General features: G+C 44.6%; 1 protein-coding gene across 1 annotated transcript; it reads right to left on the minus strand.

Moving 5' to 3' along the window:
• Positions 1 to 208: 208 nt before the first annotated feature.
• Positions 209 to 2,530, minus strand: RAP2B (RAP2B, member of RAS oncogene family). The gene has a single exon (XM_077348641.1). It carries the CDS (start codon positions 2,315 to 2,317, stop codon positions 1,766 to 1,768), a length of 552 nt encoding a protein of 183 aa, XP_077204756.1. The 5' UTR covers positions 2,318 to 2,530; the 3' UTR covers positions 209 to 1,765.
• Positions 2,531 to 18,094: the final 15,564 nt, after the last annotated feature.

Raw genomic sequence — 18,094 nt, forward strand, 5'->3', positions numbered from 1 at the left:
AGGCTCTACCATTAAGCCCACAGCCCCTCCCAGATTCTTTCCAGGTCCATCCCAAAGCCAAAATACCATTATGAACATAGTTTTGAGCATGAGCCTGGTGACCAAGTCCCCTTCTACACTATGAGAAATTATTTGTCCTCAATGGCGTGTCATCTACTGTGATCGCAGATTTAATTACAAATACATCAAAAACCCACAGAGCTCGCCATTTTTGAAAAATGAAAACTGTATTAAAAGATTTTAAATGAATAAAACATCTATTAAATGTATGTCCGGAATTTAAAATTACAGTTGAAGAGATTTTGTTTTCCAGGTACATCACAGGACAATTCTTTCCGTCGCTGCCTGAAGGAACATCTTACAAGAGAACACAAAGGGGGGAGGGGGATGCTACTAGGTGGGAACTTTAATTAAAAGAAATCCTTTAAAAAAAAAAAGAGATTGAACTTGGAAGCCATGGAAGCTATACAGAATTAAAAGCCTCTAAATGGAAAATAGGAAATTAATTCCCTTAACAATAGGCCTTTTTGTTCCGGCTTGGTCACTAGGATTACTGAAAGGAAACTGTGAAGTAGGGTTTTTTTGGAGTAGATAATGGGACGCTTGGAGCTTCCACAGGATGGCACCGGCAGCAACAGCTATCTTGAAGGCACTCTACTGACACAGGGTTTCTGTTGGGCCCTGCATCACATTTTAGGAAGTCTTTGTAACTTTAGAGAGCTAGTTGTCACAATCAGGGATTGCCGCCCGCCCCCTCCCCAAATTAAATTAGACAAACCATCCCCCATTGCCCTCCCCTCCCCTTCCAATCCAACCCGTCCAAAACACACACAACTTAAAAATTGTGCAGATCTGTAATGTTTTTCACAGCTGAATTTCTTTAAAAAAAAATCAAAACCACAAATAAATGCTCTCCATCCCCCCTCCTCTTCAATACAGCAGGTAAACAAAATAGAAGATTTCACAAGTAAAATCAGCAGACACTTTTCTTCTTCTTCTGGCACCTCACACACCGTATTGGCATCAGCAGTGTTATTAAAAGTCCCAGGTGGTACATGTGCAATAATTCTTTAGAGATGGGATAGGCTTGGTAACAAGTATTCCAACTTTGCATAGAAATCCTCAGAATCAAATTCCCTAGTCCCCGGCTGGGTCCGCACTGACAAAACGGAGGATCTTAACCTTTCCCCCACATGTACAAAACATTCTTCCTTCGCGGCTTCCCTTCCTTGCTTATAGGTGTCTCTGTGTTTTAAATCTTCCAGTTTTTCTTTCCTCTTAAAGCAATGTGTGAACTCCCTTTTCTCTCTCTCTCACTGCTGCTGCTGCTGCTGCAAAGGAGCACACCGGCTGGCACAAGACACAGAAACACGAAACTCTTCCTACTGGTTATCGGTTGCCAATACAGCCATCTGCAAAAGAGGTACTTACAAGGAATAAGCAACAATCAAATCGATGGCATGTACATGCGGAAAGCACCGACGATGTGGTGGATGGGGGACTTTGGGGGGCCAGATGCACACCCATGAACACTGATAAGCACCCGCAGCAGCAACAGAAGGCGTAACCTAGAAGGAATCCTGGCGGTGATGCGAAATTGGTTCAAAGCTTGGGTTTTCACTGGATGACATTGGTCGCCAACGCCGTCTTTGCACGGCTGGATTTCACCCTCCCACCACCTTGTAAACCTTTCTTTATGTATCTCAAAAGGAAACCACGCTCTCAGGCGACCTCCGCGTGCCGCCTCCTTGTCCCCCTCCTCCTTTCAGAGGATCACGCACGAAGAGCAGCACTGATCATCCCCGTTGGGCTGGGAAGCGTAGTTCATCTGCCGGACAATCTCGGCAAAGAGTTCGTCCACGGAGGCTTTGTTTTTGGCCGACGTCTCCATGAAGGGGCAGCTCCACTCCTCGGCCAGCGCCTTGCCTTCCCCAAAGGAGACCTCCCGCTCACCCTCCAGGTCCACCTTGTTGCCCACCAGGATCATGGGCACCTTCTCGTACCGCTTGACCCGGATGATCTGGTCCCGCATGGGCTTGATGTCCTGGAAGCTCTGCTGGTTGACCAGGCTGTAGACCAGGATGAAGCCCTGCCCGTTCTTGATGTACAGGTCCCGCATGGAGGCGAACTGCTCGGTGCCGGCCGTGTCCAGGATCTCCAGCACCGACGGCGACGAGTCCACCTCGATCTCCTTGCGGTAGAAGTCCTCGATGGTGGGGTCGTACTTCTCGATGAAGGAGCCCGTCACGAACTGGACGGTGAGCGCCGACTTGCCCACCCCGCCCGAGCCCAGCACGACGACTTTGTATTCTCGCATGGCTCCTTGACGCACCCCCAGGGCGGGCGGGCGGGCGGGAGGGCTGCGCGCGTCTGGCTTCCCTCGCCGGGGCTCTCGCTCGCTCGCCTCCCCTCCCACCCTCCGGGGAAAGAAAGGGGGGGGAGAGGGAGAGAGAAGAAGCGGCGGCGGCAGCCAAGAGGAAGGGAGGGCACGAGGCAGAAACCGCCCTGAGCCGAACCGAGGCTGGCTGCCTTTCTTCGGGGCGCCGGGAAGGCAGGCAGGCGCTCCAGAGGGGGCAACGTTCGCCTCCGCCCCGGCAAGCAGCGGCGCACACCGACGGCGGCGGAGCCCCTTCAGCAAGAGCGGCTCGAGGCGGAGAAAGGAAATCGGCGGCGGAGGCTGCAGCTCGGCTGGGCGCGGAGGCGGCGCGCGCTAGTTCCAAGTGCGTCCCGGCAGCAGCGGCGGCGGCAACTCCTCAGCCAGGCGCGCGCGGCGGCACGAGCCCCGTGCCAGCTCCCTGCGCTCGCGCGGGCCATTCTCCCTTCCCGCCGACAGCGCCCGGGACGGCGAGGAGGTGGTCTCGCTCGTTCGCTTCCTCCGCGCGAATCGCTTGCTTGCTTGCTTGGCCCCAGCCCGCGGGCGCGAGGGCGCACCCCTTCCACCACCTGAACTGGGGGAGGAGGAGGGGGGGAGCGAGAGAAAGAAGAGAGCGCCCAGGCACACGCGCACGCCCCCCACCTCCGGGCCTCCCCCTCCACGCTTCGGATCTTGGCATTGGCTGCCGTTGGGTGCTCGTCAGTCCGCCAACCCTCATTGGCCGAGAGGTTTGACTTCCTCGTGGATTGGCCGGCGGAGGGAGGTTGATTGGCCGGAGAGCAGCTGGCTCTTTCTCTCCGCCTCCGTCGCTTTCCCCTCCGCGCCTTGTTCTTTTCCTCCCGCGAAGGGAAGAAGTTTTGGCGGGGAGTTTGCAAAGAGAGAGCTGCGCCGGGCGCTGGGGCTTCGGGAAAGGAGCTGGGAGGAGAGGGCGCCGGGCAGCTGGAGAAGGGAAGAGAACTGGAAATCGCCCGGCGGGAGCGGGTGCGGGGAGGAACGAACTCCAGGTGTGCCTGGGAGGAGGGCATAATAATAAAGGCGGGTAAGTCCGGGCACGTAGCCGATCGATCGGGGGCTGGTCTTCATTGGCGTCCATTGCACCGGTCAACAGAATATATTTATTTCGATATTTATCCCCCGCCTCTCTCCCCCATGGGTGTCCAAAGCGGCATACTTTGCCCCCCTCCATTTATTCTCACAATAACCACCTTGTGAGGTAGGTCAAACCTACTCAGCAAGCTTCTGTGGGCAGAGTGGCAATATGAATCTGGGTCTCCCAGGTTCTAGTCTACTGTGCCCGGCTCAGATAAATATTGTAGGTAGAAGTGTTGATCCCTTTGCAGAATCCTAGTGAACAGCAGCACAGCAAAACTTGTGAGTTCCCCCATTTGATACACGAGGGGAAAAATGTGTCTGGGCATAATAGGAAAAGCTCAAGGTCTGTGATGAGGTGTCTTCTTAAAATGCAGGCGTCCTGGATCAGATGGTGCTGCATGCAGGGCAGAGTCTGCTGGGCGAGAGATCCATCTCACTTTGGAAATCATTAGGAGGACAACAATTATGGTGGGTGGACAGGGCAAAAGGATAGGGGTGGGGGAGCAAGCCTTTTGTTCCCTGAGTGACTGCAGCTCCGCCTCTAAACACTAGACAAGGCTGCCAGTGTGGGTGGATCAGCAGGTGAGAGTTGTTTTTTCCCCTTAAAGTGTTATGTAGGCATTGCAGAGTGCCCACGAGACAAGGGCAAGCCAGTAATTGCTGATCAGAGAGGCAGGAGGTGCCACCATTTCCTTAATGGCTGATTCAATAAAAACACCGCATATTGACTTAATGGTAAATTTAGGAGTTTCTGAGCTCCTTCAAAAGTTGGTTTATTGTGTGATCTGTTGAAACCCTTGACATTTGGCTTCTCTGACTTTGCCCTGGAGCTTTTGCATCAGCCCTTGTGGCATGGAGGCTAGGGTGTCAGACTAGGACAAGGGACATCTGGGTTCAAATCCCTTCTTGTCTGATAGAATCATAGAATCCGAGAGTTGGAAGGGGCCTTACAGGCCATCTAGTCCAATCCGCTGCTCAACGCAGGATCGGCCCAAAGCATCCAGAGTAAGTATCTGTACAGCTGCTGCTTGAAGACTGCCAGTGAGGGGGAGCTCACCACCTCCTTAGGTAGTCGATTCCTTTGCTGAGCTACTATGACTATGAAAAAAGAAATCTTACTATCTAGCCGGTACTGTTCTGCACATAATTTGAACCCATTACTGTGGGTCCTGTTCTCTGCTGCCAACAGAAACCTTTCCCTGCCCTCCTCTGACAACCTTTCAAATACTTAAAGGGAGCGATCATGTCCCTTCTCAGCCTCCTCTCCAGGCTGTGAAGCTCCCTGGGTGACTGTAGGCTAGTTCTTCTTTCTCAAATGAAGCTACCTCACAGGGGATGATTATGAGGATTGCCCTTATGGCCTTTGACCAATGATGTGGAGCTGAAATTGTTTTCAGAACAGTATTTGATGCTACTTTGTTCAACAGAAATTCTCCCACCCCGTATGCATAAATATAGTCCAGATTCCTGTGCCACAAGTCAATCATATGTGATGGGCTAAATGTGAGAGATGAAGAATGGACAGATCTCAGTGTTTGTACATGGCCCCGGGTTTTATGTTTTGCATTTGCAATATTTGGTGAATACGACTTAAAGTTTCCTTAACATGATTTACGTTTGACCCAAAAAAAAACCCACATCACTGGCTTAGAGGAAGGTTAGGGTATAAATGTGATAAATTAAAATAAACCCAGGGCAAATTAGATAAGCAACTGTGGGAGCCAGAAAAATGAGACAATTGTAACAGTAGAAATGGGAATCATTCTACATGGATCTAATAATATAGCAATTACTGTAGGGAACCAGCTCCAAAATGACATCTGTCTCAAAACCCTGTCTTGTATTGACCAACAAGGCAGCCATAATCCAGCTGCCTGTCCCCAACTTTTGGTAAGTGTAAGCATATTGCTCCAGACCCAGAATTAAACTTTGTTGGTCTTAAAGGTGCCCCAGGACTCAAACTTTGTCTGATTCAAGCTTCAGACCCACTTGAATCTACCCCAGACATAGACATTGTTATTATTTTTTTAAATGAGAATGTTATGACATTTTTCCAGGCAATCAGTGTATAGGTGCATTTCTTACTGGTGCTGTCTGTTCCAGAGAACAGATATCCTGTGCAATAGTTGCATGTTGCCTACAACGACAATATGTTGTAGGAGTTACTGCCTGGCTCATCTATTTGGCACATGAATAAGAAGTATACTGGAATTGCTAGATTCGAGTCCATTTGCACCTTGGAGAGCCATTTTTCCTTATTTTCCATCAGTTCCATTATCTTTAAAAAAATCACTAGTTATTGTGGTGAGTGGCCAAGTTTTGTGTTTTCTGTGCACTCGTCTCAGAGCGCTCTAATTCAACAGAATTACAGAATACATTGCACAAGCCTGAAGCGTCCACTGAATGAATCACATTTTCTAGAAAACAGTAGCTACATCTTGCCCCTTGCAATGGATTCCCTCCTTGCTTCATTCACATCGACATAATGATCGCCGCCCATGCGTTGCTGCTGAAGACAGAATAATGTTAGGTTTGAAAATTTGTGTCCCAGCAATTTTGGAGACTTTGGAAGAAATGGCAGCCGGCATTGAGACTTTTCCCTCTTGCCTTTTCATGACACAAAATTTCTGGCTTACGGACATTTGCACGTAGCATTATCACGAAGGCCTTTTTCACATAGGAAGAACTGCTTTTGGTCCAGTCGTCAGAACTGGAGATTTGACCCAATAACTTTATGCAGGCGTCTGCATACAGCATCTAGTTTGGCTCTCATTTGAAAGTTATTTAAATGCACACATTTCTGATCTGTATATGATACAGTGTGTGGTTATGGCGGTGGAGGTTGCATAACTGGCCATGTCAAACGGAATACCCTCAAGCTTGTGTGTAAGCCAGGGGTAGTCAAACTGGTGTAAGTTATGTGTGCATGGACACATCTTTGAGGCTCCTGAATCTGATTATGGGGCTTATCCATGGAATGCCAATTTGGAATATAGGAAGTGGTCTAGAAAAACACTTTTCTCCCTGGGGGCATGGCCACAGAGGTATCCCTCAGTGCACGAGCATACCAAGGAAGGCCAAGGTGAGTGTTTGGCCTTTACAACAAAGGTTCCTGCTTCCTCTCAGCTTGCAGGCCCAAGTAGGAAATAATGGGGTTATCATGCTTAGAGCATCAGGCTGGGGCTGGGAAATTGTAGATTCAGATTCATATAGAGCTGAAACTAGAGGTGTGTGTGTGTGGTTGGGGAGGCTTGAAAGTCATGCTGCTTTACTTCCTTACAGGATTGTTGTGAGGTTAAAGTGGGGGAGCTCCTTGGAGAAAGGAGTGCTATATGAGTAGTTCAGCAGTGGAACCAGCTGCCCGGGAAAGTGGTGAGCTGCCCCTCATTGGTGACAGATAAGCAGCAGCTGGAGAAACACTTGTCAGGGAGGCTTTAGGCTGATCCTGCATTGAGCAGGATGCTGGACTGGATGGCCCCTTCTGGCTATATGATTCTAAAGCAGGCTAAATGTTTTAATTGCCCTGCCCTATGTTTTAATTTTTATTTCTATATTTTTTTGTACTCCAACCATAATGGTTAGAGCAGGGGTAGGCAAACTGGCCCTCCAGATGTCCATGGACTACAATTCCCATGAGCATGTTGGCAGGGGCTCATGGGAATTGTAGTCCATGGACATCTGGAAGGCCACAGTTTGCCTATCCCTGGGTTAGAGTTTATATTAAGAATCAGAAGACCTGTGTTCCAATTCTCACTCAGCTGTGAAGCTTATCAGGTACCCTTGGGCCAGTCTCTCTCTGTCTTTCTCTCTTACAGGATGTTGTGAAAATAAAATGTAGAAAGGGAGAATCATGTATGCTGCCCTGAGTTGTTTTACTAAAGTGGAGATAAAACTGTGACACATAGAAGACAAACATTCCAGTTCCTCTTTTTATATGCATGAGTTTTTGTTGTTTTTATCAGCCTTTCTCCTCCTTCCATCTTTCTCCTTTCTTGTTTATAGGCAGAGATAGCATATGTGAGCCAAACAGAGAAACTACAAGGGGAATCATAATAGATTGTTGCAGTTCCAGAGCTGAGATTTGTCTCAGTTCCCTTTAAATGTGGGTGAAAGGTCAGTAAACTAAAGGCCATGCAACCCATGTGTACACAATTATGGAGAAAAGTTAGTGTGAAGCAGGTTGTACACAAACAGTAAATTTCTGTGCTCACAGGTGCTAGAAGGGAAAAAAATGAATCTGTGCTTTGCACAAATCCAATTTGCATTTTCAGAAGTCACAATCATAGTTCTAGTGGTTCTCTCTGCTGAGTGCCAGTAATGAAGCTGTGCAGATTTCTGTGCATGCCAGCTATGAGTCACTTGACTTCCTCTACCCATTGGACCATGGTGCAATCAGCCTAGGGTGGCTAAATAAACAGCACTTCCATGGGCTCAAGCCGTCATGGGAATGGTTGCCCAAAGTGGTGGTAGTTCTACATACAGATTTGTGTAGGGAGGGAAAGGGGTGGAGGGAAAGGGGTAATTAAGTTAAGGTGGAAACCTGAATTCATCAGGCGTGTTCACATGCATCCTAATAACTGCAGTGCCCAGCACAAAATGTACAGAACTGACTTGCTGATGGCCACTCAGCAAATACCAGGGTTAAGCAAGGATTCATAGCCAGACTTCCCGCTGCAGCAGACGATCCCCTCTAACACATACTGGCTGTCTTTAGCAACCCATTTACTGCTCAGAGAGTGTTCTGCAGAATTTTTCAAGTACTGCTTCAAACCCTGTGGGCGATATTTTACCATCTGTGTATGGAAGGCACGTGGCGCTTTCCCATATTCCTCTGCTTTCCTGCAGGGTGTTTTATTATTATTATTATTATTTTGGATCTTTGTGGGGTCCATGTGGAAGAACAGCTGTGAGGGTCAGTGGGCTGGAGTGAAGAGGGACCGGGGAATGTAATTGACCCCTCTCTTCAACAAAGCTGTGTTTGTAGAAATTCACCTCTTTGCACCAGCTCCCCTAACGTCACACAGCTGCTCCATGCAGTCTGTTGACCCTGGGAATGGTGTTTCCAAGGGTTAGAAAGGGCTGCAAAACCAGAAAGGATCACAAGAACACATGGTGTGGTGTGAATGGAGGGATAGTGTACAGCCTGTGTGAATCCATGCAGTACTTGATGTGTACATGTAAAAATGTAATGTTGTGGGCACATGTATTGTATGGATATTGTCGTCCAGGAATCCTTGAATGGCAACAGCTCCAGATTATTGGCAAGGACAGGTTTGTTTTCGTGTGATGTGAGGACCATTTATCATAGCATGCAGAAACAATTCTAGGTTGGCCCCTGAATGCACGCTTATCAGGGGCTCCCAACCTATATCACATACATTTCACATTTTTAGATATATATATATATGTGTGTGTGTGTGTGTGTGTATAAAATGTGTACACTTTAGTAATTCAAAGTGCAGTCCTAAGTAATGTTACACCCTTCTCATTCCAGTGAAACATGTGGATTTAGAAGAGGGCAATTCTGTTTAGGATTTTACCAGTAGTGTGTGAAATACTGAAAGAGGTAGCTGTCTGTAGCTCTTACCTGAGTCTGCCTCCCATCCCTGTGAGGGCATTCCTATGAAGAAAGGGCTGATTTTAGCATTATGCACCCTGGGATTTTTCAGTTTTATGACTCAGCCGAGCTGAGCATCAACTTCAGGGAGGGTCTCCAGCTGGGAGCTAATGAAGTGCAGATGATCCAATGTGGGTCCAGCAATTTACAGGCCAAGACTGCATTGCAGAACATGGCAAGTGAGGAGCCGTCTGACTGACTCCCTTCGGATTTGAGCGTGATTGTCTCGTTTTCTACATTTTAAGATTTTTCTTGTCAGTGAGAAGAAAATGAGAACAATACGACTGATCCAACCACACAAAAATAAATAAATAAAATAAATGGCTCTTTTTGTTACATCATTATGCTATTTTTTATTACATTTTGCTCCATAAAACACTGCAGATTGCTGAATTTATGTATATTACAGTAATTTAATTTACAACTACATGCCTGAAAAAGAACTGGGGAGTCGGGAGGGGGGAGAATCTCATATTCATGCACTCATGTCTGAACCCAAACAGGGTTGCCAAAAAATCAGGGTACAAGACCCATGTGTGTTTTAGAACGGTATATGTTAAGTGAATAGATTTATTTTACATTGTCCTGTACTCTAGACTTAACATGCTGGGTCTGCTCCTGGTGCTGCCTTGAGCCCCTGGGATTGCATTTGTGGACCCACCTAAAGCCACTAGACCAATGACCCCCAACATGGGACCCATTGATATTTTTCTTGGCACCCACATGCTGCTTCCCTGAAGCATGTAATCCACAAAGCAAAGAGCCAATTCTGACTTCCTTCCACATCAGTGCAATAAGAGGTGCTCAGGACATCTCTGTTGTGTTTGCAGGGAACTGTTGCCTCCATTGCAGGAGCATTCTTGTCTTGGAACCTCTTAACATTTTGTTGAACCTCCCAATATTTTGTGACTAATTCCCTTCTCGCTCCCCCAGCAACCATTTCACTGTGGTGCCTCCTGCCTGCTCACAAAATTCCCAAAATGCCCACAAGTTCTACAAGATTAGCTACCCCTGCTCTAGATTCTGCTCTCAGGCCTGCCAAAAACTGATCCATTATACTAGAAGCTTTGCCTCCCCACTCCATACTCTGCCAAATACCAGATTTTTTAAACCAGTAATTCTATTCCAGTCATTGGAAATTTGTGGGAAAGTAGCAGTTTCAAATAAGATTTGGCAATATTCTGCATCCAGAGTTTTAGCAAAACCCGAATCGTGTTGGTTAAAACATCTGAAAACAAGGCTGTACACTGAAGCATGTATGTACATGTGTGAGTTCCAGTACATTCAGGAGGAGGATGTCCATTATTATGGTAGGAATTTCCCCTCATGCAAATCCCATTTGAAATTAATGGAAGTTGCTTTGTAAGAAACATGCTTAAGAGCAAACTTCATTTTTAATTGTGTACCTTGGACATGCATTCAAACACCTTGAGTCCTTGGGGAAAGGCAGCCTATAAATCCAATTAATAACAACAATAACATTTTATTTGCTTTTTTGCCAAACATTTCCTATTTCAATTATTTGCATGTTTGTGATTTTTTTTGCTGAACAAAATTTGTTTATTCTGCAGCCCCTTCAAAGGTTTATTTTAAAAACATGGTAGCAGCCTGATGTAGGTGTAGAAGGTAATCCTAAACTGGTCTGATTGGAAGTAAATACCATTTTATTCAGTGTGGCATGAAAGTGTTCTTAGAATGCCAAAAGATAAAGAGGTGTTTAAAGGCAGTAACTCAATTCATGGTAGGAGTAAGTCTGATAAAACTCAGCAAGGCTTATTTGTGAGTGAATCTGTATGAGAGCATGTGTATTTGCCATCTTTTCTGTCTTCCAGTACATCTGCCTATGAGGTTATAGTAGGTGCTAAATTATCCAAATGGGAACTTTTGAACTGTGCTTTGAATAGTTGTATTGCAACTAAGGAAGAAAATAGTAAGCATTCTGAAAGGTTCAATGAAGCCAATTCGGAGAAGACAATGAAATAGACCAACAAACTCCAAGGATTTTTTTTGGGGGGGGGGTGTATAACCATATTCAGGGCAAAAGATCTGCAGCGTGGTTTCTCCTTTCTCTCTATGATAACATGATGGGGTGTAATCCTTAATCTACATCCCAGATGGATTTTGAAACAAGGTGAAAAGCAGAAAGGACATTAGACCTTTTATGAAGCTCAAGGCTTGGGTTAATGGGCCCTTTCATTTATGTGCTCCAGGTGACTGCCTGCTGGTTATGATTCAACTCCATTTGCTGGGCCTGGAAACCTATAGCCATTTGCTTTCCTTGATCTAGTGGATTACTGGTTAGTTTCACTTGTTCATCCATTCAACCCACACTCAGTGCTATACAAGCTAACAGACCTCTCCTTGCTTCATTTACTTGCCTCCTATGCTGAGGTCCCATTGACAAGAGATTTTTTTCTTTAACAAACCTTTCATGTTTTTTTACTTTTGTTGGGAAAGGAAAAAAAGCAAGATGATGTAGGAGTTCAGGTTCTTCCTTTAAGGTCTGGTGCCATGGGCTTGTGAAGAGTCATTCTTTCCATTGATACTGCTTATTCTTCAGTTTGCTCTGAGACTTATCTCAGATTATTGTAATCCTTTGCTTGTGGGTTTGTCTTATCTCATTTTAGGCATGAGTTCTGCCTTTCATTCTTCTTCTGTGTGCCCCCCCCCTTTTCCCTCCCTCCCCTCTCCAGTGAATCTGTGCAACTATGTTGTTTTTGCCTTATTGGCCAATTTATCCCTTCCATTTTCAGTTCAAGATTTTGTTGTCTACTGTCTATATATTATTTCCCTGAACTTCTTCCAAAAAGCTTATGTCCTCCTTTCTTCCTAATTCTTTGTCTCATGACAATTTCGTTGGTACTTCTTTAATCTGGAATCTTTTACAGATCCAATCCATGCTGACTCTTCCAGCCTTTAAAAACATAATAAAATGCATTTTTCCCAGTGTATTCCTGATCTGGTTTCTCCACTATAGCTTGTTATTTATTCATCGTTTACATTGCATCATGTATCCATCTGTAAACGTTTGGGAAGGGTAACTTATTCTGCATGGTGCCTTATCATTATGTGTACTTAATAAATTTCTTTATTTGTGTTTCTTATTTCTTCTTTGCATGCCCAAGTCTTTGTATCTATCTTTGTATCCGTGAGAAAGTAGCCTGTGGTTAATATAGGAAGAGAAATGGGTTGGATCCAACCAGTGGTGAAAAAAGGATGAAAAGACCCCTTTTGACCATCAAGAAGGCTATGCTGAGGTTTATAGAACCTGTCTGGAGAAAAGCCATGTGAAATGGGGGCTGGAGTAAGTATGGACATTGGTTATGATTGATCAAAGAGCTGGATGAACCCTATCCATTTGCTCTTCAAGGACCATACCTTCCAAGCTGTTCTTTTCTACCAGGGCCATTCCCTGTTTTGCTGGTCAGCAACAGATGCCATTGACTCCGTTTTGGCTTGAGGAATGTGCTATTAAAAAGTTAGTGTGAGCTGTCCAAGTTGTCATTCTTCGGGGTTTCCCTTTCTTTTCAGGGCATATTTCTGAAAGGGAATTGGATACATCTTTTTCTTTAATATCTTTAATATACACACGTAAATATTCAGGCACTCTGTAGTGTAAAGTCTGCAATTTCACATACTAGCAAGGCTCACTTTGAACTGTTGATAACAACAGATTGTTTGGCAATTACGTTATTTTCCCTCTAGCATATCTTATAAACCAAAGAACAAACAACTTCTGGCTTTCAAAACAATACAGGACAAGCTATGACAGAGTAAAGGATACATGTACAACAGATGGAGTGGAGTTGTCTGGAGTGTGTTAGCAGGGGAGCTTGGGCAGTAATCCTTGATTATAAAAATAAGGATGCTTAGCATATCCTTGTTTTCCTCTGTGAAATGTAGCAAGGTACCTGTATAAAAGGTTAGCCCTTTAAAATGTCAACAGAAAAAAACAGGGAACCTTTCCAAGGCAATATGTTTCTGTATATATAATGTATATAATGTATATACACAATGTATATAATGAATTTCAATACAATTTCTTTTATAATTCTTTTATATATATACCAGAAGGAACAACCATAACAGCTTCTAGATAAATTCCATTTTCATTGATTTCATCAGTGGTTGAATCCTCCAATCCTTATATTACTGTTTTAGTATTTTAGTATCAATAGTATTGACTAGTGCTCATTGACTAGCATTCCCCACAGTAGAACCTATGGCCTATTGATACTAAAATACTAAAACAGTAATATAAGGATTGGAGGATTGAACCACTGATGAAGTCAATGAAAACAGAATTTATCTAGAAGCCATTATGGTTGTTCTTTCTGGTATATATATACAAAAGAATTGTAAAAGAGATTGCATTGAAATTCATTATATACATTATCACAAACATATTGCCCTGGAAAGGTTCCCTGTTTTTTTACGTAAACTTAAAATGTCACCAGACAACCTATTAAAAGGATTACTAGACTTTTTCTGCATGCGGGGGGGGGGGGGGCAGGCTGGCACATGTATGGCAGCAGGGCTAATCCCGGCTGCCACATGATGTTGGTGCCACCCTGGCCCCAGACTGGCTCTGGCCCACCTTAGGCCTTTTGTTACCCCATAGCAAGAGAACACAGATATTTCTATGTTCCCTTTTTCACATGGGCACCAATAGAGCCTATCACATGGCCAGCCCATGTGGAAGGCCCATCTCCCCCCCCCCTCCTATGCCATCCTGAAAGGGACAAAAATTTTTCCAGTTGGCTTTGTGACAGCACAGAGCCAACTGGGGCATTTAAAAAAGAACATTCCTAGAGAACATTTCTATATCTGACCCAAAATCCAGATAGACCAACTATCTTTGACAGTGACCAATCAGAATCTTATGATATTAAAAAAATATGTACTGTTTGTATCCAGACTTTGATACTCAAGAAGCATTTTGCCCTCTAGGCCAATAACTGATAATGAAACTACTTTGGGCCAAAGAGAAAGACGGGTATTCAAATTTGAATAGATAAATAAATTATCCGTTAGTTTTTTTCAATTCTTTTAAAAAGTTGGGTGATGTAGTACTTACTAGCTATTGCAGCAATTAATTAATTAGTTATTGTAGGAATTGTTTTCTTTCCTTTTTCCCAAATGTACTATCAGTCAGTTTAATTTTAATAAACCTGCTTTGTAAACCTTATGGGACCTCTCTAAATTGGCTGTGACTTCCTGTTCATTCTGTCTTCACCACTTAAAACATAATTCACATGAATGGAGCCAGTGTGATGTATTAAAGTAAGGGTCCCTGACCTTTTTGAGCCTGTGGGTGCTTTTGGAATTCTGACATGGTGGGTGTAACCACAAAATGGCTGCCCTGGGAGGCAGATCCAATTACAAAATGGCTGCCTTGGGAGCCAGAGCCACCCACAAAATGTCAGGGAGTGAAGACATATGTAACTCTGTAGTAACTCGGCAATATTTTAAGCAGCAACTCTGCTTAGCCAGATGCTTTTTAAAATATATTCATTTAACTACATATTGAAAAATATTTCCTTGCACACAGATACACACAATAAATATATATATTGACATGGGCAAAAATGCTCATTTGGCAGTATCTATATTTATTTTGCAGGCATCTAACACATTTATGCTTCTTCCTGGCTTACCACCTTTATATGAACCTCTCATAAGCATAGCCATTTTTAACCTACACTATTATTAGTCCCAACAACAGTTGGTGCTGAAGGGCTGGTGAGACCATCTTGTGAATGTGTGGAGAAACACGAGATATCCTGGCCAGTTTTTGATAGGAATATGGATGTAGTAATACTATCAACTTCCAGCTGAGTATTCAAGTACCTTAAATCTGGGAGATCTAATGACTGCAATAGAAGTTCTCATTATGGGCATTAAGCATTGTAGCCACGCAGCTCAATCTTGTGTACTCAGAATCAAGTCTCTGTTTTTAGAATGTAACTCTGCTATTTACAAGTACTTTACATAAAGCCACTGTCAACATATACCATAAACACCCCAAAGCCCCACCTAACCACACCCACTTTCTGGGAACACTTGGTGGCTATCAAGAAAGATAGTTGGGGCCATGGCACCCATGTTGGGGACCCCTTTGTTAAAGGGTCTGACTTCAGCGCTTCACTGTGCTATAAAGCTGTCTGAGGGACAGTAAGAAATTGCCAAATATCCCAGCCTAACTTCACAGAGCTCTGACCTGAATAGCTCAGGCTGGTCTTGTACAATCTCGGAAGCTAAGCAAGGTCGGCCCTGAATGGCTGGCCTCCAAGGTATCCCCAAGGTCATTGCATTTGAAGAAATGGGTTGTAGTTCATGAAATTTGATGCTGGGGGGGGCGAGAGCCATTGGGCACCATAAAACTGTGTATTGTTGCTGCACAGCTACCTCCTTGGAAGTAAAGCAAAAAATCTAATATGAGTATATATTATAACTGCTTTTGCTGGCAGTGCTACTAAACTTTATAGCAATACAGCATATTTACCTGGAAATGAATCCCACAACTTCAGTGGAATGTTTTTCTAGGTTATTGTGACTGGAATCACAGTCACAATCACAGTGAATGCTCATACATCCTCTATGTACATGCCTACAGCTATGTATAAGAAAGAGCTTTAAAAAAATCAAAACAATTACTAATAACAAACCTGGCAGCTGTGCTCAGGGATGCCTTTTGCCAGTTTTGTCTGGTTAGTCAGCTAGAACCTTTCCTGGGCAGAAAAGAGTTGGCCACTGTGGGGCATGCCCTGGCTACCTCTAGAGAGGCTGCCTGGTGTAGTGGTTAGGAGTGCGGACTTCTAATCTGGCAAACCGGGTTTGATTCTGCACTCCCCCACATGCAGCCAGCTGGGTGACCTCTCTGGCCTCTCTGCAGCACTGATAAAGCTGTTCTGACCAAGCAGTGATATCAGGGCTCTCTCAGCCTCACCCATCTCACAGGGTGTCTGTTGTGGGGAGAGGGAAAGGAATGTAAGCCACTTTGAGCCTCCTTCGGGTAGGGAAAAGCGGCATATAAGAACCAACTCTTCTTCCTAGATTCGATTACTGAAAGGCACTCACTGTGGGACTGCCCTTAAGAGCTGATGCAGAATGCTGCAGACAGGATATTGTGTGTGGACTCCAGCCATCTACACTGGACGTCAGTCTGTTTTCTGACACAAATCAAGTGGCAGGTATTGACCATCATATCCCTGCAGGTCCTGGGACCAACATAACTGATAGACTACCTTTCCCTATGAGCCTGCCCAACCACTATGGTCATCTCTGAAGGGCTTGGGAAAGGGCCTTTTGGGTTGTGGCACTGAAACCTGCTTGAGATCTGCTTGAGGTGGCTTACAACTAAGATAATAAAACACAACTATTAAAAGCAAAGTCGTCATTAAAATACAAGACAACACCATAGAAATCAGCTGACCCTAGTAAAAGAAGCCATGGCATAACCATAGCATAAAATGCACAGTGAGCAGCCTAAAATGATGTAGATAAAATGACCAGGCAGAAGCCCACCATTAAACATTTAGAAGATTAAATTTCTGCACTGGGCAGCCCCAAATTACAGACCATGTTTGAAAGATGGAATCTGGTTTTCTGGGGATTCCTTTGCTGTGGGGGCAAGTGAGGGGGCAATTCAGGACTGTGCCTGAAGGAGCCAATTTTAGTGTGGAAATGGACGGAAATGCCGACCCTTTAAAACGGCAAATCCGAACAATGTTGCAAGTGCAGAAACAGTCAAGGTGTTTTAAAACATGTATTTAATCCAGGTCAGCTCCAGTTTTGTGTACAGCCTGAGTAAAGCGTAACTCCCAAAAAAATGATATGTGAATAGAGGTACTGAATGTACCTACTCCATCCAGTATAAAAAACCCAAACGTGTTTGAGATGGGGCAATGGGGGAGAACATTAATGGGAGGAAATCCAGTACTCATGTCTCTGTGCTCCATTTGCCAGTTAAACATACCCTTTCCCCCCAATGACATGTGATAAGGAAAAATCCTGTTTTTCAAATCCAGTTCCTCCATCAGGGGTAGCTTGGCTCAGGGTCATCTGGAAAAGATCAAAGTGCAAGGCAGGTAAGGACCCAAGACAATGGACAATGTTACAGGCAGCCAGGAGTTAAGTCTGCAAGATCTGAGAAGTCTGGCAGTAGCACAGGATGTTTTGCACATATCCAGAAACGCATATGGGGGATGCATGAATGACTCATGTCCTGTGTGCACATTTTGGATTTTATACACTAGTAACAGTAAGTAACGTCGGAGCAGAATTCCATCAAAGAAGAGTGGCAGGTACGGAATGTTCTTTCCTTGAAAGTTTTACGCTGCAGATTTGCAGTGCAGTTTGTTTTCTGCATTAATAAACTGAATATTTTGTCTGTATACTGGTGGTGTCCCTTCCCCTCCCCCAACCAGCACACTTTACCACAAATGCATCTTGAAAGTAAAGACAAAGCATATGGGGAGAAGTATATCTCATGGGGAGGGGAATTCTTCTGTAACATGAACGCTCCTATTTAGCTGAGCATTGCAGTGAAACTCTGGATGAGCAGGAATCTGGTGACTCAGCATTAATCAGCTCTTGTTCAAGCAGTCTTGGGCAACTTCCTGAGTCAGGAGAGAAATTGGCTCTCACTACAAACATATTGCAACCACGCAATAACTGAGTAGTTTTAGTGTGAGTCATTTAACAATATAGTGTGGGATACCTTATTAAAGCTGCAACTGGCAATGCAGAACCCACAATAATGTTGAGGTCGAGTATTGATTAGCCATCGCTATGCCTAGCTTTGCTGTGCTTGTACTTCCACCATACTCTCTGCCACACCATTCTCTTTATAAATTTGCTCATATCTGCACACACTAATATGTACTCACTAACTTATTCCTCCATATGTTTCTTCCATATACAGCTTTGTCCCAGAAGGGACAGCACCCTGATTCCATGCACAACTCATACAGCCTGGATCATCCATAAAACCTGCTTTGATCAGTTTA

The sequence above is a fragment of the Paroedura picta genome, chromosome 8 (assembly GCF_049243985.1).
Source record: "Paroedura picta isolate Pp20150507F chromosome 8, Ppicta_v3.0, whole genome shotgun sequence".
Lineage (NCBI taxonomy): Eukaryota > Metazoa > Chordata > Lepidosauria > Squamata > Gekkonidae > Paroedura > Paroedura picta.